This window comes from Engystomops pustulosus, chromosome 3, assembly GCF_040894005.1.
Source record: "Engystomops pustulosus chromosome 3, aEngPut4.maternal, whole genome shotgun sequence".
Taxonomy (NCBI): domain Eukaryota; kingdom Metazoa; phylum Chordata; class Amphibia; order Anura; family Leptodactylidae; genus Engystomops; species Engystomops pustulosus.
Genome location: NC_092413.1, coordinates 78,049,231 through 78,063,427, shown reverse-complemented (window position 1 = coordinate 78,063,427; position 14,197 = coordinate 78,049,231). Strand labels below are relative to the sequence as shown.

The window sequence follows — 14,197 nt, the reverse complement described above, 5'->3', positions numbered from 1 at the left end:
AGAGCAAGCACTACTAGCTCTCTTACTTTCTAAGAGAGATATGGATGATCTAGCATCTGACTTAAAATGAGCCTGGAACAGAGACCTCCAAGTGGTGCAAGAAGATATAGACCACCTTCAGGAGAATGCAGCGACACTTTGCATCATATAAGGACAACATAGAAAACAGAAATTGTTGTAATAACATCAGAATATGAGGCCTCCCTTAAGCTACACATCAGCCTGACATTGTTGCAACTCTAATAGGAATCTTTAATATGCTTTTAGGCCAACCAGCTGACGCCGCTATGGAAATTGACTGACCACAAGAAGTTCAGATTCTTCCAAGCCAAGAGATGTCATACGTCAGATACATTTTTATAGCATCAAAGAACAAATAATGCAAAAAGCACGAGCCAGAGGTCAACTGGACTTTGATGGGGCAAAGATTACATTCTACCCAGACCTATCACGATGTACACTACGTCAAAGGCTATCCTCAGACCTCTCCTCTCCATCCTACAAAACACAAACATCTCTTACAGGTGGGGCTTCCCTTTCACACTCTACACCCGTTGCAGGTGCGATGCAGGTCTGCCTATCTCATCCAGAAGATCTCTCCACCTTATTCCAAGATCTGAATCTTCCACCAATGTCACTTCCAGATTTGGATGCTCCCATCTTATTGCCCTTCTGACCAGGGGGAGGACCCTCTACATGGAACTCTGCACCGGATTCCGGCAGAGAAACACCGCAACATCAATGTCAAAGGCCACGTCGGCATCTCTCCATTGAAACATCCCAGGAGGACTAACTCAGTTTGCCGTGTACCCTACAGGAGTTAGTGAGAGGTGGATTACATATTACAATGTCATTGATCCCAATTGAGGGGATGTAGTGGACCCTTGGTCCAGTGGCCTTTCGCACTGCCACCATTAGGGCTAACGGTCATCACGATACAAGAGTTCCAGTGTTTTGAAAATGTTTTCCCTGCTACACCATGTAAAGAGCTCTTCATCCCCAGCTCTGCTGCTCTCCTTGGACCCTGAAAAAGCATTCAACAGGGTTGACTTGGGCTTCCTCAGGGCAACCCTCTCCCAGATATGCCTGGAGCTGACCATTGTGGCAAAAATACAGGCGTTATATCACTCCCCTCATGGGCAGGTCCGTATCAATGGCACTCTATCCCCACATTCGCCATTGATAATGGCACCTGCCAAGGGTGCCCACTGTCCCCACTTCTTTATGTTCTTGTCATAGAGCACTTATTAGTAGCCATTCTCTCTAATGAGAACATTGCCGGAATAAAAGTGTTGGACCATGTCTAAAAATGCAGATAATGTCCTGTTATACATTATGGACCCCATCAAGTTACTCCACCCCCAATGTAAACGTTAAACACTTTTGGCTTCTATTGTAACTACAAGATAAATATCAATAAAAGCATGGCCATGGGGTTTGGACTCGACTCTGGAACGATTAATTTGCTAAAAAAAAGAATATCTCTTTTTCCTGGCCACCAGTAGATAATGTGTATTTAGGAATATGTATCCCAGCAGATACGTTTCTCTCATAACTATGCCAGTTTCTTACAGATCAAGATGGGCCGGATAAGCTGCATAAAGATGACAGTCCTACCACGCCTCTTATATCTTTTTCAGATGATCCCACTGGCCATACCCAACCATTTCTTCAGCAAATGACAGAAAATAGTCAACCGTTTCCTATGGTGATCATCCCTGCCACAGATAGTTAGGGGGACCCTAATCTGTAGAAATCTACAAGGGGGACTGAGCTTACCTGATTTCAATGGCTACTTCACAGCAGTAGCCTTGGCCCGGATATTAAATTGGATCCACTCTGGGTTGACAAAGTTGTGGAACGAGGAAGTTGTGTTCACCTTTCCCCTACAAAACTGGTGTCAAACGTTAGTGCTACGTTTGTGCTGGCTATCATTTTTAAGGTATGTTCAGGTGTTTACATAGGTTAAAGGTGTTTCGGATGAACTGGTAAAAAACAAACCTAGTGACACTTCCCTGGTTTGATCACCAGGGGGAGCTAGCAAACACATTGTACTTTGGAAGAAATGAACTCTGATGACCTCTTGAAAAAAGTATGAATATATTAAAAAGGATAGCGGCACAAACAAAAAAATAGCACTAATGTTTGACACCAGTTTTGGTCAATTCGGAGCCTAAGATTTATGTTTCCTTTTTGACCAACACCAACACTTCATTTAAGCGTACCTGGCAAGGCTTGGAGATTTTGAGTAGAATGTGTTTAATTTGTGGGAATGTGGGACTTAATCAAAAAGATGATGAAAACTACAACTAGCAGCACTTTATAGATAGCACATAATGCTAGGTTAGAGATAATGAAGGGACAACCCCATATGCCTAGATGAAATAAAGCAGAGACCTAAACAGTTAGTGGAAGAGTTCCAAGAGGGAACTGTATACAGCTTTTGGACACATGGGGTATGACTTGACAGTTACCAGTTACTTTTCCGACTGTTTTGTCAATGGGTTGTCAATGGGATGGGTTGTGCGTAATGGACTAGAGACTTCTCTGCCAGGCTGGCATACAGAGGGACTGATAAGAATGTTACAGAAAGCCAGGATCAGCAGTTTCACAGACCACTGCCAAAGTAAGACTGACAGCAATTCCGGACCCATGAACGCCAAGCTCATGGGGGGCATGCTTCATCTATGGGGAGGAGAGACATTACCGAAGTGACTGCCCACACTCTAGTCTGGGACTCGGGGGGTGGTAATGGAGGAGGGCGTCAGCAACACACTCTCCCCTAAACAGAATTAGTTCTTTTTTTTGTAGAACTGATGTGGGACTCCTTTCCTGTTAGCTCAGTGATGATTAACCTGTTCCCCATCAAGAAAGAGACCTCATCCCCTGACATGGGACATCTGTGTTCTGCTTCAACCCTAGCTATGATTTCTATGGTAATGTGATTACATATTTCTATGTTTTATGACATGTACCATTGCAGTATATCCATTTGAATCGCTTGGGGGATTATCTCACTTGACATATATTTGTACAGTTTTGTATACTGCATAAGACATAATTCATATTATAGCTGCATTATATGTTTATATGTACTGGGATTTGGGAGACTTCTGTTTTCATCCCCTCTCCTTTGGTTTTAAAATAATTTTATATTCATATTTGTTGTACCTAATAAAGATTTACCTTTTCCAATATTGCATTTGCCTTTTTACTCCCTCCACACAAGTCAGCGAAGGAGTAGGAGTTGACAGCACTCAAGGAAGTGCTGCAGCTGGCAGAAGGCTAAAGGGCAAACATCTATACTAAAGGTATAGTTTTGTGGTCTAAAAATGAATATGAACTCATATGGAAGGCTAGAGATTTCCTCACCTCTGCAGGGACCCCCAATAAGCATGGCACGCTGATTAAAGAGCTTATGGATGCTTTCTTACTTCCACAAGATGTAGTGATAATAAAAGTAAAAGCAAACATAATTGGTAACCCCACAAGCCAAGGGCAATGATGTGGTCAATAGGGTGGCAAAGGAAGCTGCACAGATGGAACCCAGAGTCTGTCCGCTTGAGTACTGAGCTAAAAAAATTTGATCCACAGGTGTTCCAGTCCCTGATGGCCTGAGTGTCGTCAGAAGAGAAGGAGGTGTAGGAAAGCTAGAGCCCAGATGCCGATGGGACCTGGATTTTGGGAGAGAGGGTGTGCCAGTGCTTGTGTGCATTGATCTCTTTTCAGGGGTGGGCAGAAGTTTTTCCCATGACCAAGGCTACTACCATAAGTGCAGCCAACAAGTTTGTGATTGAGATTTTCTGCAGGTTTGGACCCCCAGAGAACATAGAGTCCGATCACAGAACCCACTTTACTGGACAGGTAAAGACTGAACTACTCCTGTCTTGAGTGTAGAACTGGCTCTATACTCCCCTTAATAATCCCAAGCCAGCGGTAGGGTTGAAAGACAAAACGGCTTAAGTTAGAGATCCAGAAGGCCATGGAAGAAACAGGGAAACCATTGCCAGAGTGCATTCCTTTTGCCCTCTATTCAGTCAGGACCACCATCAACCACCATCAGAAATACAAGATTGCCCCCCTTTGAGATACTTTTTGGCTGTGCACGCAGACTAGGACCACAGCACCCATAGCTGATGGCAGGAAACCAGGTGGAATATGTTATACAGTTGAGCCAGGCCTTGGAAAAGTTCCAAAAGTGTTTCTGATTCCTTTCCAGATGCATACAGAGACCTCAGGGCCCATACCCTGAAACATGGAGACGATGGGGCTTATTCACTAAGGGTTCACGGATCGCACTATTGTCGGATTTTGGAAATTTTCTCGATTTGCACCACTGTGACAGGTATTTTTAAGGGGATTGTGTCGCACGTGATCGGATTTTGGCACAGCGGCGCCGGCTTTTATGCGACAGAAATCAGGGGGCGGGCCGTCGGACAAATCGACTGATTCACACTGTGCGCAGGATTTAACATTCAAATTGTGTCGCAAGACAATGCAATTACATGCACCAGGAAGAAGAAGGTAAACTCTGTCGGACCAGAGCGGGGAAGCGGCACACGCAGGATATCGGGCGCACGATCTTCATGAATCACAGCAGATGTGCATTCTGGTCGGACAAGGCACTTTTGTGGATTGCACAAGACAGGTAAGTAAATGTGCCCCTATGTGATGGTAAAGAGACACACCACAGAGAGTCTGGAGCCTCACTACGACGGTCCAGTCTGACAACACCACATCTGTGAAGCTAGAGGGAAGCCAGCATGCTTTCATGCTTTCTATTGCAAACTTACTTACTCTTGTTGCTAGCTGGTTTCTTTTGACTGACTCAGGAATACCCCAACCATGACCATCTCTGTATCTATAGGGCCGACCTGAATGCCCCCAGGGTAGGAGACTTTACCTATAGTTGGTGCAACAACTTTGACTGCACAGGTAACCATGTATTAGCAGTGTCTGATATGTACTGGATTTGTGGGGATAGAAGAGTCAGGTTAAGCCTGCCTAGAGGCTGGGAAGATGAGTTTACAGTGATAAAATTTGTGCATTCCTTCTTCGTCATCCCCAAGGATAAGGATGATTATCCAGAGAAAAGGTAGAGAATGCCAAGGGATTCTAGAGTTCTAAGAGGGAAGCACCTAGATTACAATGTTTACATAGATACAGTGGGAGTACCAAAGGGGATCCCAGATAAGTTCAAGGCCGACAATCAGATATGGGCAGGTCTAGAGTCCATTATTCCCCATTTAGCTATGAGCAAAAATGTTGATTGGGTTAATTGTTTTTATTGTAATCAACAGAGATTTGTGAATTATATCCAAGATGCTTTCCAGAACCGCATGGCTTTGGACATGATCCTTGCTGAGAAGGGAGGAGTCTGTAAAATAGTGGGAGCGGCTTGTTGCATGTACATCCCAAATGACACCCAATGGATCCATTACCCATGACCCTGGAAAATATTAAAGGGCTGTCCAGGAAACTCTTGAGTGGACACTTCATCCTTCACTTTGTGGTTGGGGAATTGGGAGGGTTTCTTGACTTAAGTTGGGGTGGTATAGGAAATTGTGGATTTGCTCTTGTCCCTTTTTGCATGTTATATGGTCCCCCTCATCAAGTCCACCATGTCCCTGATGGTCATCTGGGTGGGAAGAACCATGACAGGAGAAGTGCCCAGAGTGGAGGATGATGTTTTCAAACCTGTGAACTAAGGAAACTTAGTTATGTGATTTGAGTGTGCAGACCTGTAACCCTTTAGCGACTGGCCTCTGGGGAACCTGATGAAGTCTTAAAAGGTCCAGCAGATAAGGGTTTAGCTGCCTGAAGGTACCTGGAGTTTGAGGAGGTTCCTTAAGAAGGTTACATTTTTGCAAGACTCAAAAGGGAGGAAATGTGAGAGAATATCTATTTTCTCTCCAGATGCCATTTTGTTCACCCAGCTGCCATCTTGTCTTAGCCGGAGGTCATGTTGTCCACTGTCCAGCCATGTCATGATTCAAACATCATTTTGTATGAACTGTTTAGAAATTACTTTGTGCTCGCTATTGTTACCTTGTCTTTCCGGTAGCTTCTCTTCTTGGAGGCCATGTTGTGACTTACACAAAGCTAACACAAGGACAATTAATATAAACATTTTGTTTCCCCCTAGTCTAGAATTTGTCCAATAATGAAGTTTCTTTGGGAAAATGTCTTAAATGGAAGGTTCTGGTAAATACAGGCTAGCCTTTAGCATTGCAGCATTTTATGATCTTTTCACACTCCTATGCAGATAATTTTCTTTGTTTTATATATGCAGCTGAAAAAAGATTGTGAGTCTGCATTTTCTAAGAGACTAGAGTGTGTGTTTTGGTTTCTGCTTTCATCCAGGCATCGGTAGCCATTTTGATTATAACAGTTAATTTGGAAATCACCTTACAACTGTGAAGGGTAGTTGGAGCCCTAGATTAAATTTACTTTACTTAAAATATTCCCACTATTCCCTTTAAGTTCCTCATATCAATATGCCGTGTCATCGCTGCAGGGAACTGCAACAAAATCTAATTTATTTAAATGAACCCCCATACATCCTAATTTTTTCTGGGATATGCCATTAATTCTTTAATGGAAATTATTTTTTGGGGTTCTCCAAGAAAACAAAAACATAAATGTCAGAAACTAATACAGTACTGCCCAAGATTCAGATGGAAAAAAGCTAGGCTTAATGCTCTACATTGTTTTGTTTTTTTTATTATTAAGGCTGACTAAAAAGAACCATGGGAGAGATTTATCAGAAGTGTTCTAGTTGCCCATGGAAACCAATCTGAGCTCAGCTTTCATTTTATAAACTACTGTGGAAAAATGAAAGCTGAGTTCTGATTGGTTGCCATGGGCATCTAAAGAATTTCATCCTGCAAAACTGATTGTTTTGTATATAAAGATGTTACATTATGCAGTCATTGGCTTAAAATACCTAACAGTTGCCCCATGCTGTTCTGCCGCAGAACACGTGGAAGCCAATACAGCCTTCCAATACTATGCCTCCTGATCGTCGTTTGCGCTGCCTTCATGCCTCCTATGGCTGACATCACTCTCCGGCTATTTGGAGTTCTGACAGCACTGTGTACTCTACCAGCTTCACAGGTCCAAAGCACATGCATTGCTTTACTCCATCACGGGAGAGCATCAGCAAATAGCGGTGAGTGACGTTGGCCATATGAGGCAGGTGGATCAGTGAAACAGGCCGGAGGCAGAGTGGTCAGCGCTAACGTCTGAAAAGCTATAAAAAATCTTTTGAAGATTTACAAACTGAAGGGAAAAGTTCTGTTTGGGGATTTTGGGGGTAGATTAGGACACAGGTTCCCTTTAAGTTTCTTGTGTAATGTGTACAGGTTTGAAGCATGTCTTAACAGTTTGAAATGTTTATTCCATTGTTTGTGTACAGTAAAATATAAAAACATTGTGGGTGGTTGTGGATTCTACTATGCATACAAAACTTAGAGCATATATATGAGAAATGTTAGTTAGTAACAAATTTTGATCTGAATATATGTCTGAAAAGGAGATCATTTAAAATTTTTAAAAAGGCAATTTTTTCTACAAGTGGCCAAGTTTTCCTTTATTTTTATAAATAAATGCCAACCATATCAACCAAAATGTACCATTGGCATGAAGTACAACATCTCCGGGAAAAGATTCTCAAAATCCATTTGGTAAGTTAAAGTGTTCAAAAGTTATATCCGTATAATGCGACATATGTCGGCACAAGGCTGAGCCTTAAGCTACAAAATCGCTGTGTCCATTATGGGTTAATTTACATCTTGCTGTTAAATGTAAAGCTTTTCTTACCTGAATTTCTGTGGGTTCTATTTTGTCTACTTTTAACTTGTTCTGTCCAGAGGGTAGGATAGCGAGATGCAAAATCTAAAGAAGGAATTCAAAATAAAGGATTTTTCATATATGCAAAATGCGAAACAACAAACAAATTCTGTGGTAAGGATGTAAAAACAAAAGTTGATAATGGTGTAAAACATCAAAAAAGGCAACATTTACCTCATTTATACTCTACTGCATGGATATCAATGCTTCTCTGTTCTACATGCTTTTTTTCTTTTAACTATGTTAGCTTTATTGACACATGATCACTGTAGCCAGTCACAGGTTGATTAAGTCCCAACTGAGGTCACCACTGTGGCCAAACACATGTTGAGATTAAATAAAATTGATGGAGCTAAGGCATAGGAGTGGGAAGGGAATCCTACATAATAATAAAATAATGATCTGAAAACACACAAGGAATCACTCTAAATTCACTATTTAAGGGTTTTTTCTACTTTTAGGACATTCCAGCAAATAATTAATACAGTACAATTTTTATATGGATTCTTCTTGGTTTCCAAGGTCTCTGCTTGTTGTCTGCTTGCTGTCAGGCAAGGAAGCCTCATTGTTTTCTTCCTGTAGATAAACACCAGTCTATGGCCATGTGATCCCACATAGGCGCATAGCTAGTATGAAAAAAAAGCTGTGTGATGCTAATGAGCCATATACCTATGTGACATGACATGACCATGGACTGTTGTTTATCTACCTGAAGTTAACATATAAGCTTCCTATATAAAGACAGAAAGCAGATAACTAGAAAACAGCAATGACCGATATATAAAGTATATTGAAAAATTGAATAACTTTTCATTACACAACCAATATTAATTATTTGCTGTGCTTAAGGTTGACAACTCCTTTAAAATCAGAATATCACAAATGAGCTAAAACAACCATGTTTAAAAATGCTTACAAATTTAAAATCAAGAATTAACAATGCAACAACGAAGCAGTTTTTTTTACCTTCCTCATCACCTTGAGGTTGTGATTCTAATGATGGAACAGAAACATCATCTATAATACAAAGAATAGTTCAATTACAACAAAAATGTATATTGCTGTTGTAATATGGATTTACAATATAAAAAAAACTATTGTTAATTGGAACTAGGATGTAAAAAAATTTTCAGGACATTATCAGAAGAGAACACTTATTTATGGTTTGCTATATGATGCAGTAAATGTCAAAATCCAGCCAGTTGGGTTTGGGTTTAGCAGTTCTGGCCGAATCTTGAAAAAAGGTTAGGTTCAGGTATACAAATATAGACCTATGAAGGGTGCAGTATTTAAAGGGTTAAAACCTAGGATCGGTGCCAGCAACAATTGCAGGTATTACTGGTGGGATCAACCCCAAACACTGAATGTAAACTTCTTGATGAAGTTTGTGTCCCCAAAGTCGGGGTTCTGGGACACAAACTCACAATGTTCACCATGGACATATTTATAATATAATGGTGCTATTATTTAGTAAATGCAAGACATCATTGTTCAATTTTGGTATTGTAGCATGATACAGTTGTTGTGTTCAGGGACTTACTCAGCAATTGTCTGTTGGTGTCATATCACTGCTGTCATTCTGTTTTTCCATCATCTAAAGAAAGCATTGTTCAACACAAAAAAACAGGATGCCTACCCAGTAATATCCTGTTCCAATACCTATTTTAATATGTGCAAAAGATATCTAATCCGGTGCTTTCAATGAGACAGTGTTCATTTGTGTGTAATTTGAAAAAATTAAACTCTAACACAACCTATTCCCCCCAATTCACTTTTTTCGGTTTTGCATTTCCATTCTTTTCTATCCTCCTTCAACCCATCAACGACTTGGACGTTTGGACATTACTTGGATGTTACTCCCCACCTTCAAAAAGCCTTAACTTTTCTATTTTTCCATATAAAGAGCTGCGTGGGGGCTTGTTTTCTGCATAAGAAATTGCAATTCATAGTGATGGTATTAAATATTACATGCCGTGTACAAGGAAGCAGGAAAAAAATCCAAATGCAGTGAATTTGCACCATATTGTTGTAGGCTTGGTTTTTATGGCTTTAACTGTGCACCCCAAATGGCATGTCTCCTTTATTCTTTGGGTTTACATATATACATTTCTATAGGCTTTATAATGTTTTCATACATTTACAAAAATTAAAACTCAAAAATTCTTTATTTTGCCATCTTATGGCTCTAATAACGGAGCTGTGTGTAGTGTAATTTTTTGAGATTTTTCTTGGCTGTTTCTTTTTATTAATGTTTACTGTTGCAATGATTTTTTGATACAAATTTGCTTTCACTCTGCCATGTAGCTGTATCAGAGGCCCACCTCCTGCTGCAGAAAACATTCCCCAAACCATGACAATCTCTCCACTGACTTTATTACACACTTTATGTTGAGTGTTTCCCCAGTTTGTTGAAAAACAATGTTTCCCACCAGATCCAAATAAGTAAAACTTGTATTCATCACTAAAATTAACTGTAGACCACTTTTCTACTGTTCACACAACATGCTCCTCAGGAAAAGTGGGCCTGTTTTTTTTATTCTTGCTTCTAATGAGAGTTTTAGTCACTGCCGAAAGAGTTCTCAGTCCAAATGCACTTCAATTATGAAATACTGCTATGTTACTCAAGTTAGGATGTATTCACATGGGAATACACAGGGCACTGACATTGGCACTTAGGAAGTTGTGTTTTGTTGTCCAATTTTGATCTCCAGGCGGTTCTCTACTTAAGAACACCCAACTTACAGATGACCCCTAGTTACAGACAGCCCTCTGGATGTTGGTAATTTCCTGTACTTTAGCCCCAGGCTACAATTATCAGCTGTAACAGTTATAAAAGGTGTCTGCAGTTAAGCTTTATTCTTAATACTGGTTTGTAAGACAACCCCACATTTTTAAAATTCAATTGTTACAGAGACCAAAAAATATTTAGCTGGGGTTTCAATTATAAAATATACAGTTCCAACTTACATACAAATTCAACTTAAGAACAAACCTACAGAATATTGTATGTAACCCGTACTGCCTTGTGTATATACTGCCTACTGTATGTAACTGCCTTGTAGTATATTTTTACAAATACCTGCAGTATGGATTTCCAGCAAATAAAATGAGTGATTACCTGTTTTTCCTGTCCCTTCTTTTTGAGGAAGTTTTTCTGTTATTGATCCTAAAAAAGAATCATTAAACTAAGTTTAGTTAAATGGTTTACCTCGTAATCACAGTTTATCCCTTATCTGGAAAATAGGCCATAAGCGTCTGATCACTAGCATGCCCCAGCACTGGAGCTGTGTCTTTAGCTTAGGTGAAACATTATAGGGCACATTTGCTTACAGGGTCACCGGGGTTCACAGAAAGTGCCTTTTCCATCTATAATTCTGCGTGCGGCTATTCACTGAAATCATGAATGTGTCGCTTCCCCGCTCAGGTCCAACAGAGTTCACCATCTTTTATGTGGTGCATTTAAGTGCTAGGGCGTGCGACACAATTTGAAAGTTAAATACGGTGCTCAGTCCGAATCAGTTGGACCATCCGACGGCACAGCATGCACCACAGCATGCAGCGCAGATGCACCACAAAAGGGTTGTGTGTGCCACAATCCCAGCAAACACACTTCTTAAATACATGTGCAAGCCGTTTTAGACCCTAAAAAGGTGCACAGTCCAACTAAAGTGTGAAATGCGACCCTTAGTAAATGAGTCCCAATAAGACTCTGCTATCTCTCCTTATCAAAAAAACATACACTCAGCACTACTGTGCCCCCCCCCCTCCCTTCCTTTGGATCTGTAGGGTAGGTCTCCTCTGCACATTGCAGGACAGGAAGTGTCTGTGGCTCCAGTGATCTCTACCTACTGCCCCCCTAAAGTACAGGAGACAGGGAGATCTGCCAGACCATAGGAAGGACTGAGATTATGGTCACATCCAAGAACAAGCAAAACATACAACATCAGGACTGATAGAGAGAGATTAGAATTATATCTGTGAAATGCTGTATTTTTGTTAATCACATTGAATTAGAAAATGTGTTATTTTGCCAACCTGAGTATTTTTAAGAAAGTTGCCTTGTGTTGTGTTTATACCACTTTAGATGGCAAAGTGGTCCATAATTCTCCATTAACATAGCATAAAAAGGTTCAGTTTTATCTCACCTGGACAGCGTGGAGTTTTATGTACAACCGCAGTCCCACTTATAGGTCGCCCACTGGGATATACACACCAACAGTATCCTGTATAACTGTGACACTGAACCTATAAATAGGACAATGAAAGAATGAATGAAAGGGATTCTTAAAAGAAATCTTAAAATATATGCTAAAAAATAGAAATTAAGTATTTGAAGAGAAACCTACAATATGTCACACCAGTCGCAAAAGTGTGCAAAACCTTTTGTGGTATACGATGTTTTAGAAGTTTTTTGGTGCAAGTAACAATAGGATTCAGGATTTCAACAGAAAACAGATTGAAAAATGAATTGGGCTCTTGTATATTTGTTTTATGACATTTCCATAGAAAAAATAGAATAGAATAATAAGCAGAGTGTCTGTTTGTCCTCGCTAGGCACATTTGCATATTGTTGTTGTTGCTAAGACTTTTTATTTTTTAATTTTATTCTGAAATACATGGTCTAAACCATAGAAAAGTATAAGACTAGATACTATTTTCTGAAACAGAGAACAAAATATTCTACAGCCTCAGGAGCCATTAGCCTTCTCAATAAATGTTCCGATTGTTAAAACATTTGCTTTAAATTTACCCTTCAGAACAGTGGGGGTGAACAATATGTACGCTTATATTTTTGTGAGTAATTTTTCTATTTTATAACATCAAAAGTCAGTTATAAAGCCAAAGACAAATGGATACTGTTCTCTCTTCAAGAGCATAGCTGTGGCAAAATGTGCTTAAAAAATCTATGCATCTAGGATCTGCTACAGCCTCAGAGGCATTTAGTCTGGCCATTAAATGCTCAGATTGCTAAAACATTTACTCTCTCCACTAAGCCTTGATTACAAATAAGTCTAAGTGCCTGCTGATGTGATTTGTAATGTATTTATTTTGGATCATGGCAAGACTCAACTATCACTATTGTAGACTAATTATAAAAGAGCACACATGCAATTGAAAAATAAATCACAATGACCAACCTCACTGTATGTGCCATCATCATTGCACTCGGGGATAAACACTTGCTGAAATACTTTGCGGGCTTGCTCTTGAGTGTATTTCCTCTCTGCAACACATCTGGAAACATCTTAAAATAAATAATGAGAAACAGTTAACCTTATTGCAATAGAAAACCCCTAATATCAAAATTTTTACCATCTCAAGAATTCAAGCTTAGCCACAAGATTATTCTTTGAGTATACCTACAGTATTTAACTATAGTGAGAATGAATTTTCAACACCTGCGCTCACAAAAAGTTATAATGGAACATTAGGACTATTCTCCATCTATAGTACATTCTTTAGGAAATTTAGACCACCGTCTGGTTCACTTGAAACCAATTTACTGTCCGGCAGTTAGACCTTCACAATTAAATACTCCCTAGAACAGTGGTGCACTACCCGTGGCTGGCTGTGGAGCCTCCAGTTGCGGAATTTCATAGAATTTTGCCACGTCAAAAATTAAATGAATCATGTGTACAGTCAGCACACAGTATTACATCCTTCTGGGTTCGGCTGTACCAGTTGCTAGCAGCTGTATTTCTAATCAGAAATACAGCTGTTATGGACGGCCTGCTCAAGGACCTGTGATGATGTAATTATCGCATGACCCTCCACTATACATCAGCCAGGAAGCAGGTTTGCTGACGATGAGTTGGTGGATAATATGTATGAGGAGGATAGAGGACTAAACCTGGGAGGGATTCTGGGGAAGGATGGAGGACTAGCCCTTGGGGATTTTGGGGAAGGATAGAAGAGTAGACTTTGGGGGATTCTGGGGAAGGATGGAGGACTAGACCTAGGGGAGGATTCAGTGAAAGGATGGAGGACTAGACCTGGGGGCAGGCTTGCTTTGTGGGACCTGGGTTTTGCTGCATGAGAAGGGGGTAGCACACATGGATGGTGGTTACCTGAGTGAGGAGTGACAAGACCTATGGAGAAAGGAGTTATAACGTAGTTATATTATTGTATATAGGGAGAAGTATAATAGTAGTTATATTCTTGTATATGGGGGCAGTATTCTAGTAGTTATATTCTTGTACATTGAAGCAGTATTATAGTATGATATAAACTTGTGTATAAGCCAAGTTTTTCAGCAAAAAAATGTGCTGAAAAACCCCACCTCGGCTTATACACGAGTCAATAAAAAAATAAACTTACATACCCCGTGCGGCTCCTCTTCTTCCTA

General features: G+C 40.2%; 1 protein-coding gene across 2 annotated transcripts in view; it reads right to left on the bottom strand.

Annotated features, from left to right (window-relative positions):
* SMOC2 (SPARC related modular calcium binding 2) overlaps positions 1 to 14,197 on the bottom strand; it is a 172,812-nt gene that overhangs the window by 107,721 nt on the left and 50,894 nt on the right. For both annotated transcript variants that reach the window (XM_072141169.1, XM_072141170.1), the window contains exons 3-7: positions 12,990 to 13,096; positions 11,997 to 12,096; positions 10,970 to 11,017; positions 8,818 to 8,868; positions 7,822 to 7,896 (exon numbers count right to left, since the gene is read on the bottom strand). In XM_072141169.1, the coding sequence (XP_071997270.1) occupies positions 7,822 to 7,896; positions 8,818 to 8,868; positions 10,970 to 11,017; positions 11,997 to 12,096; positions 12,990 to 13,096 (381 nt within the window). The remainder of the gene's footprint in view (positions 1 to 7,821; positions 7,897 to 8,817; positions 8,869 to 10,969; positions 11,018 to 11,996; positions 12,097 to 12,989; positions 13,097 to 14,197) is intronic.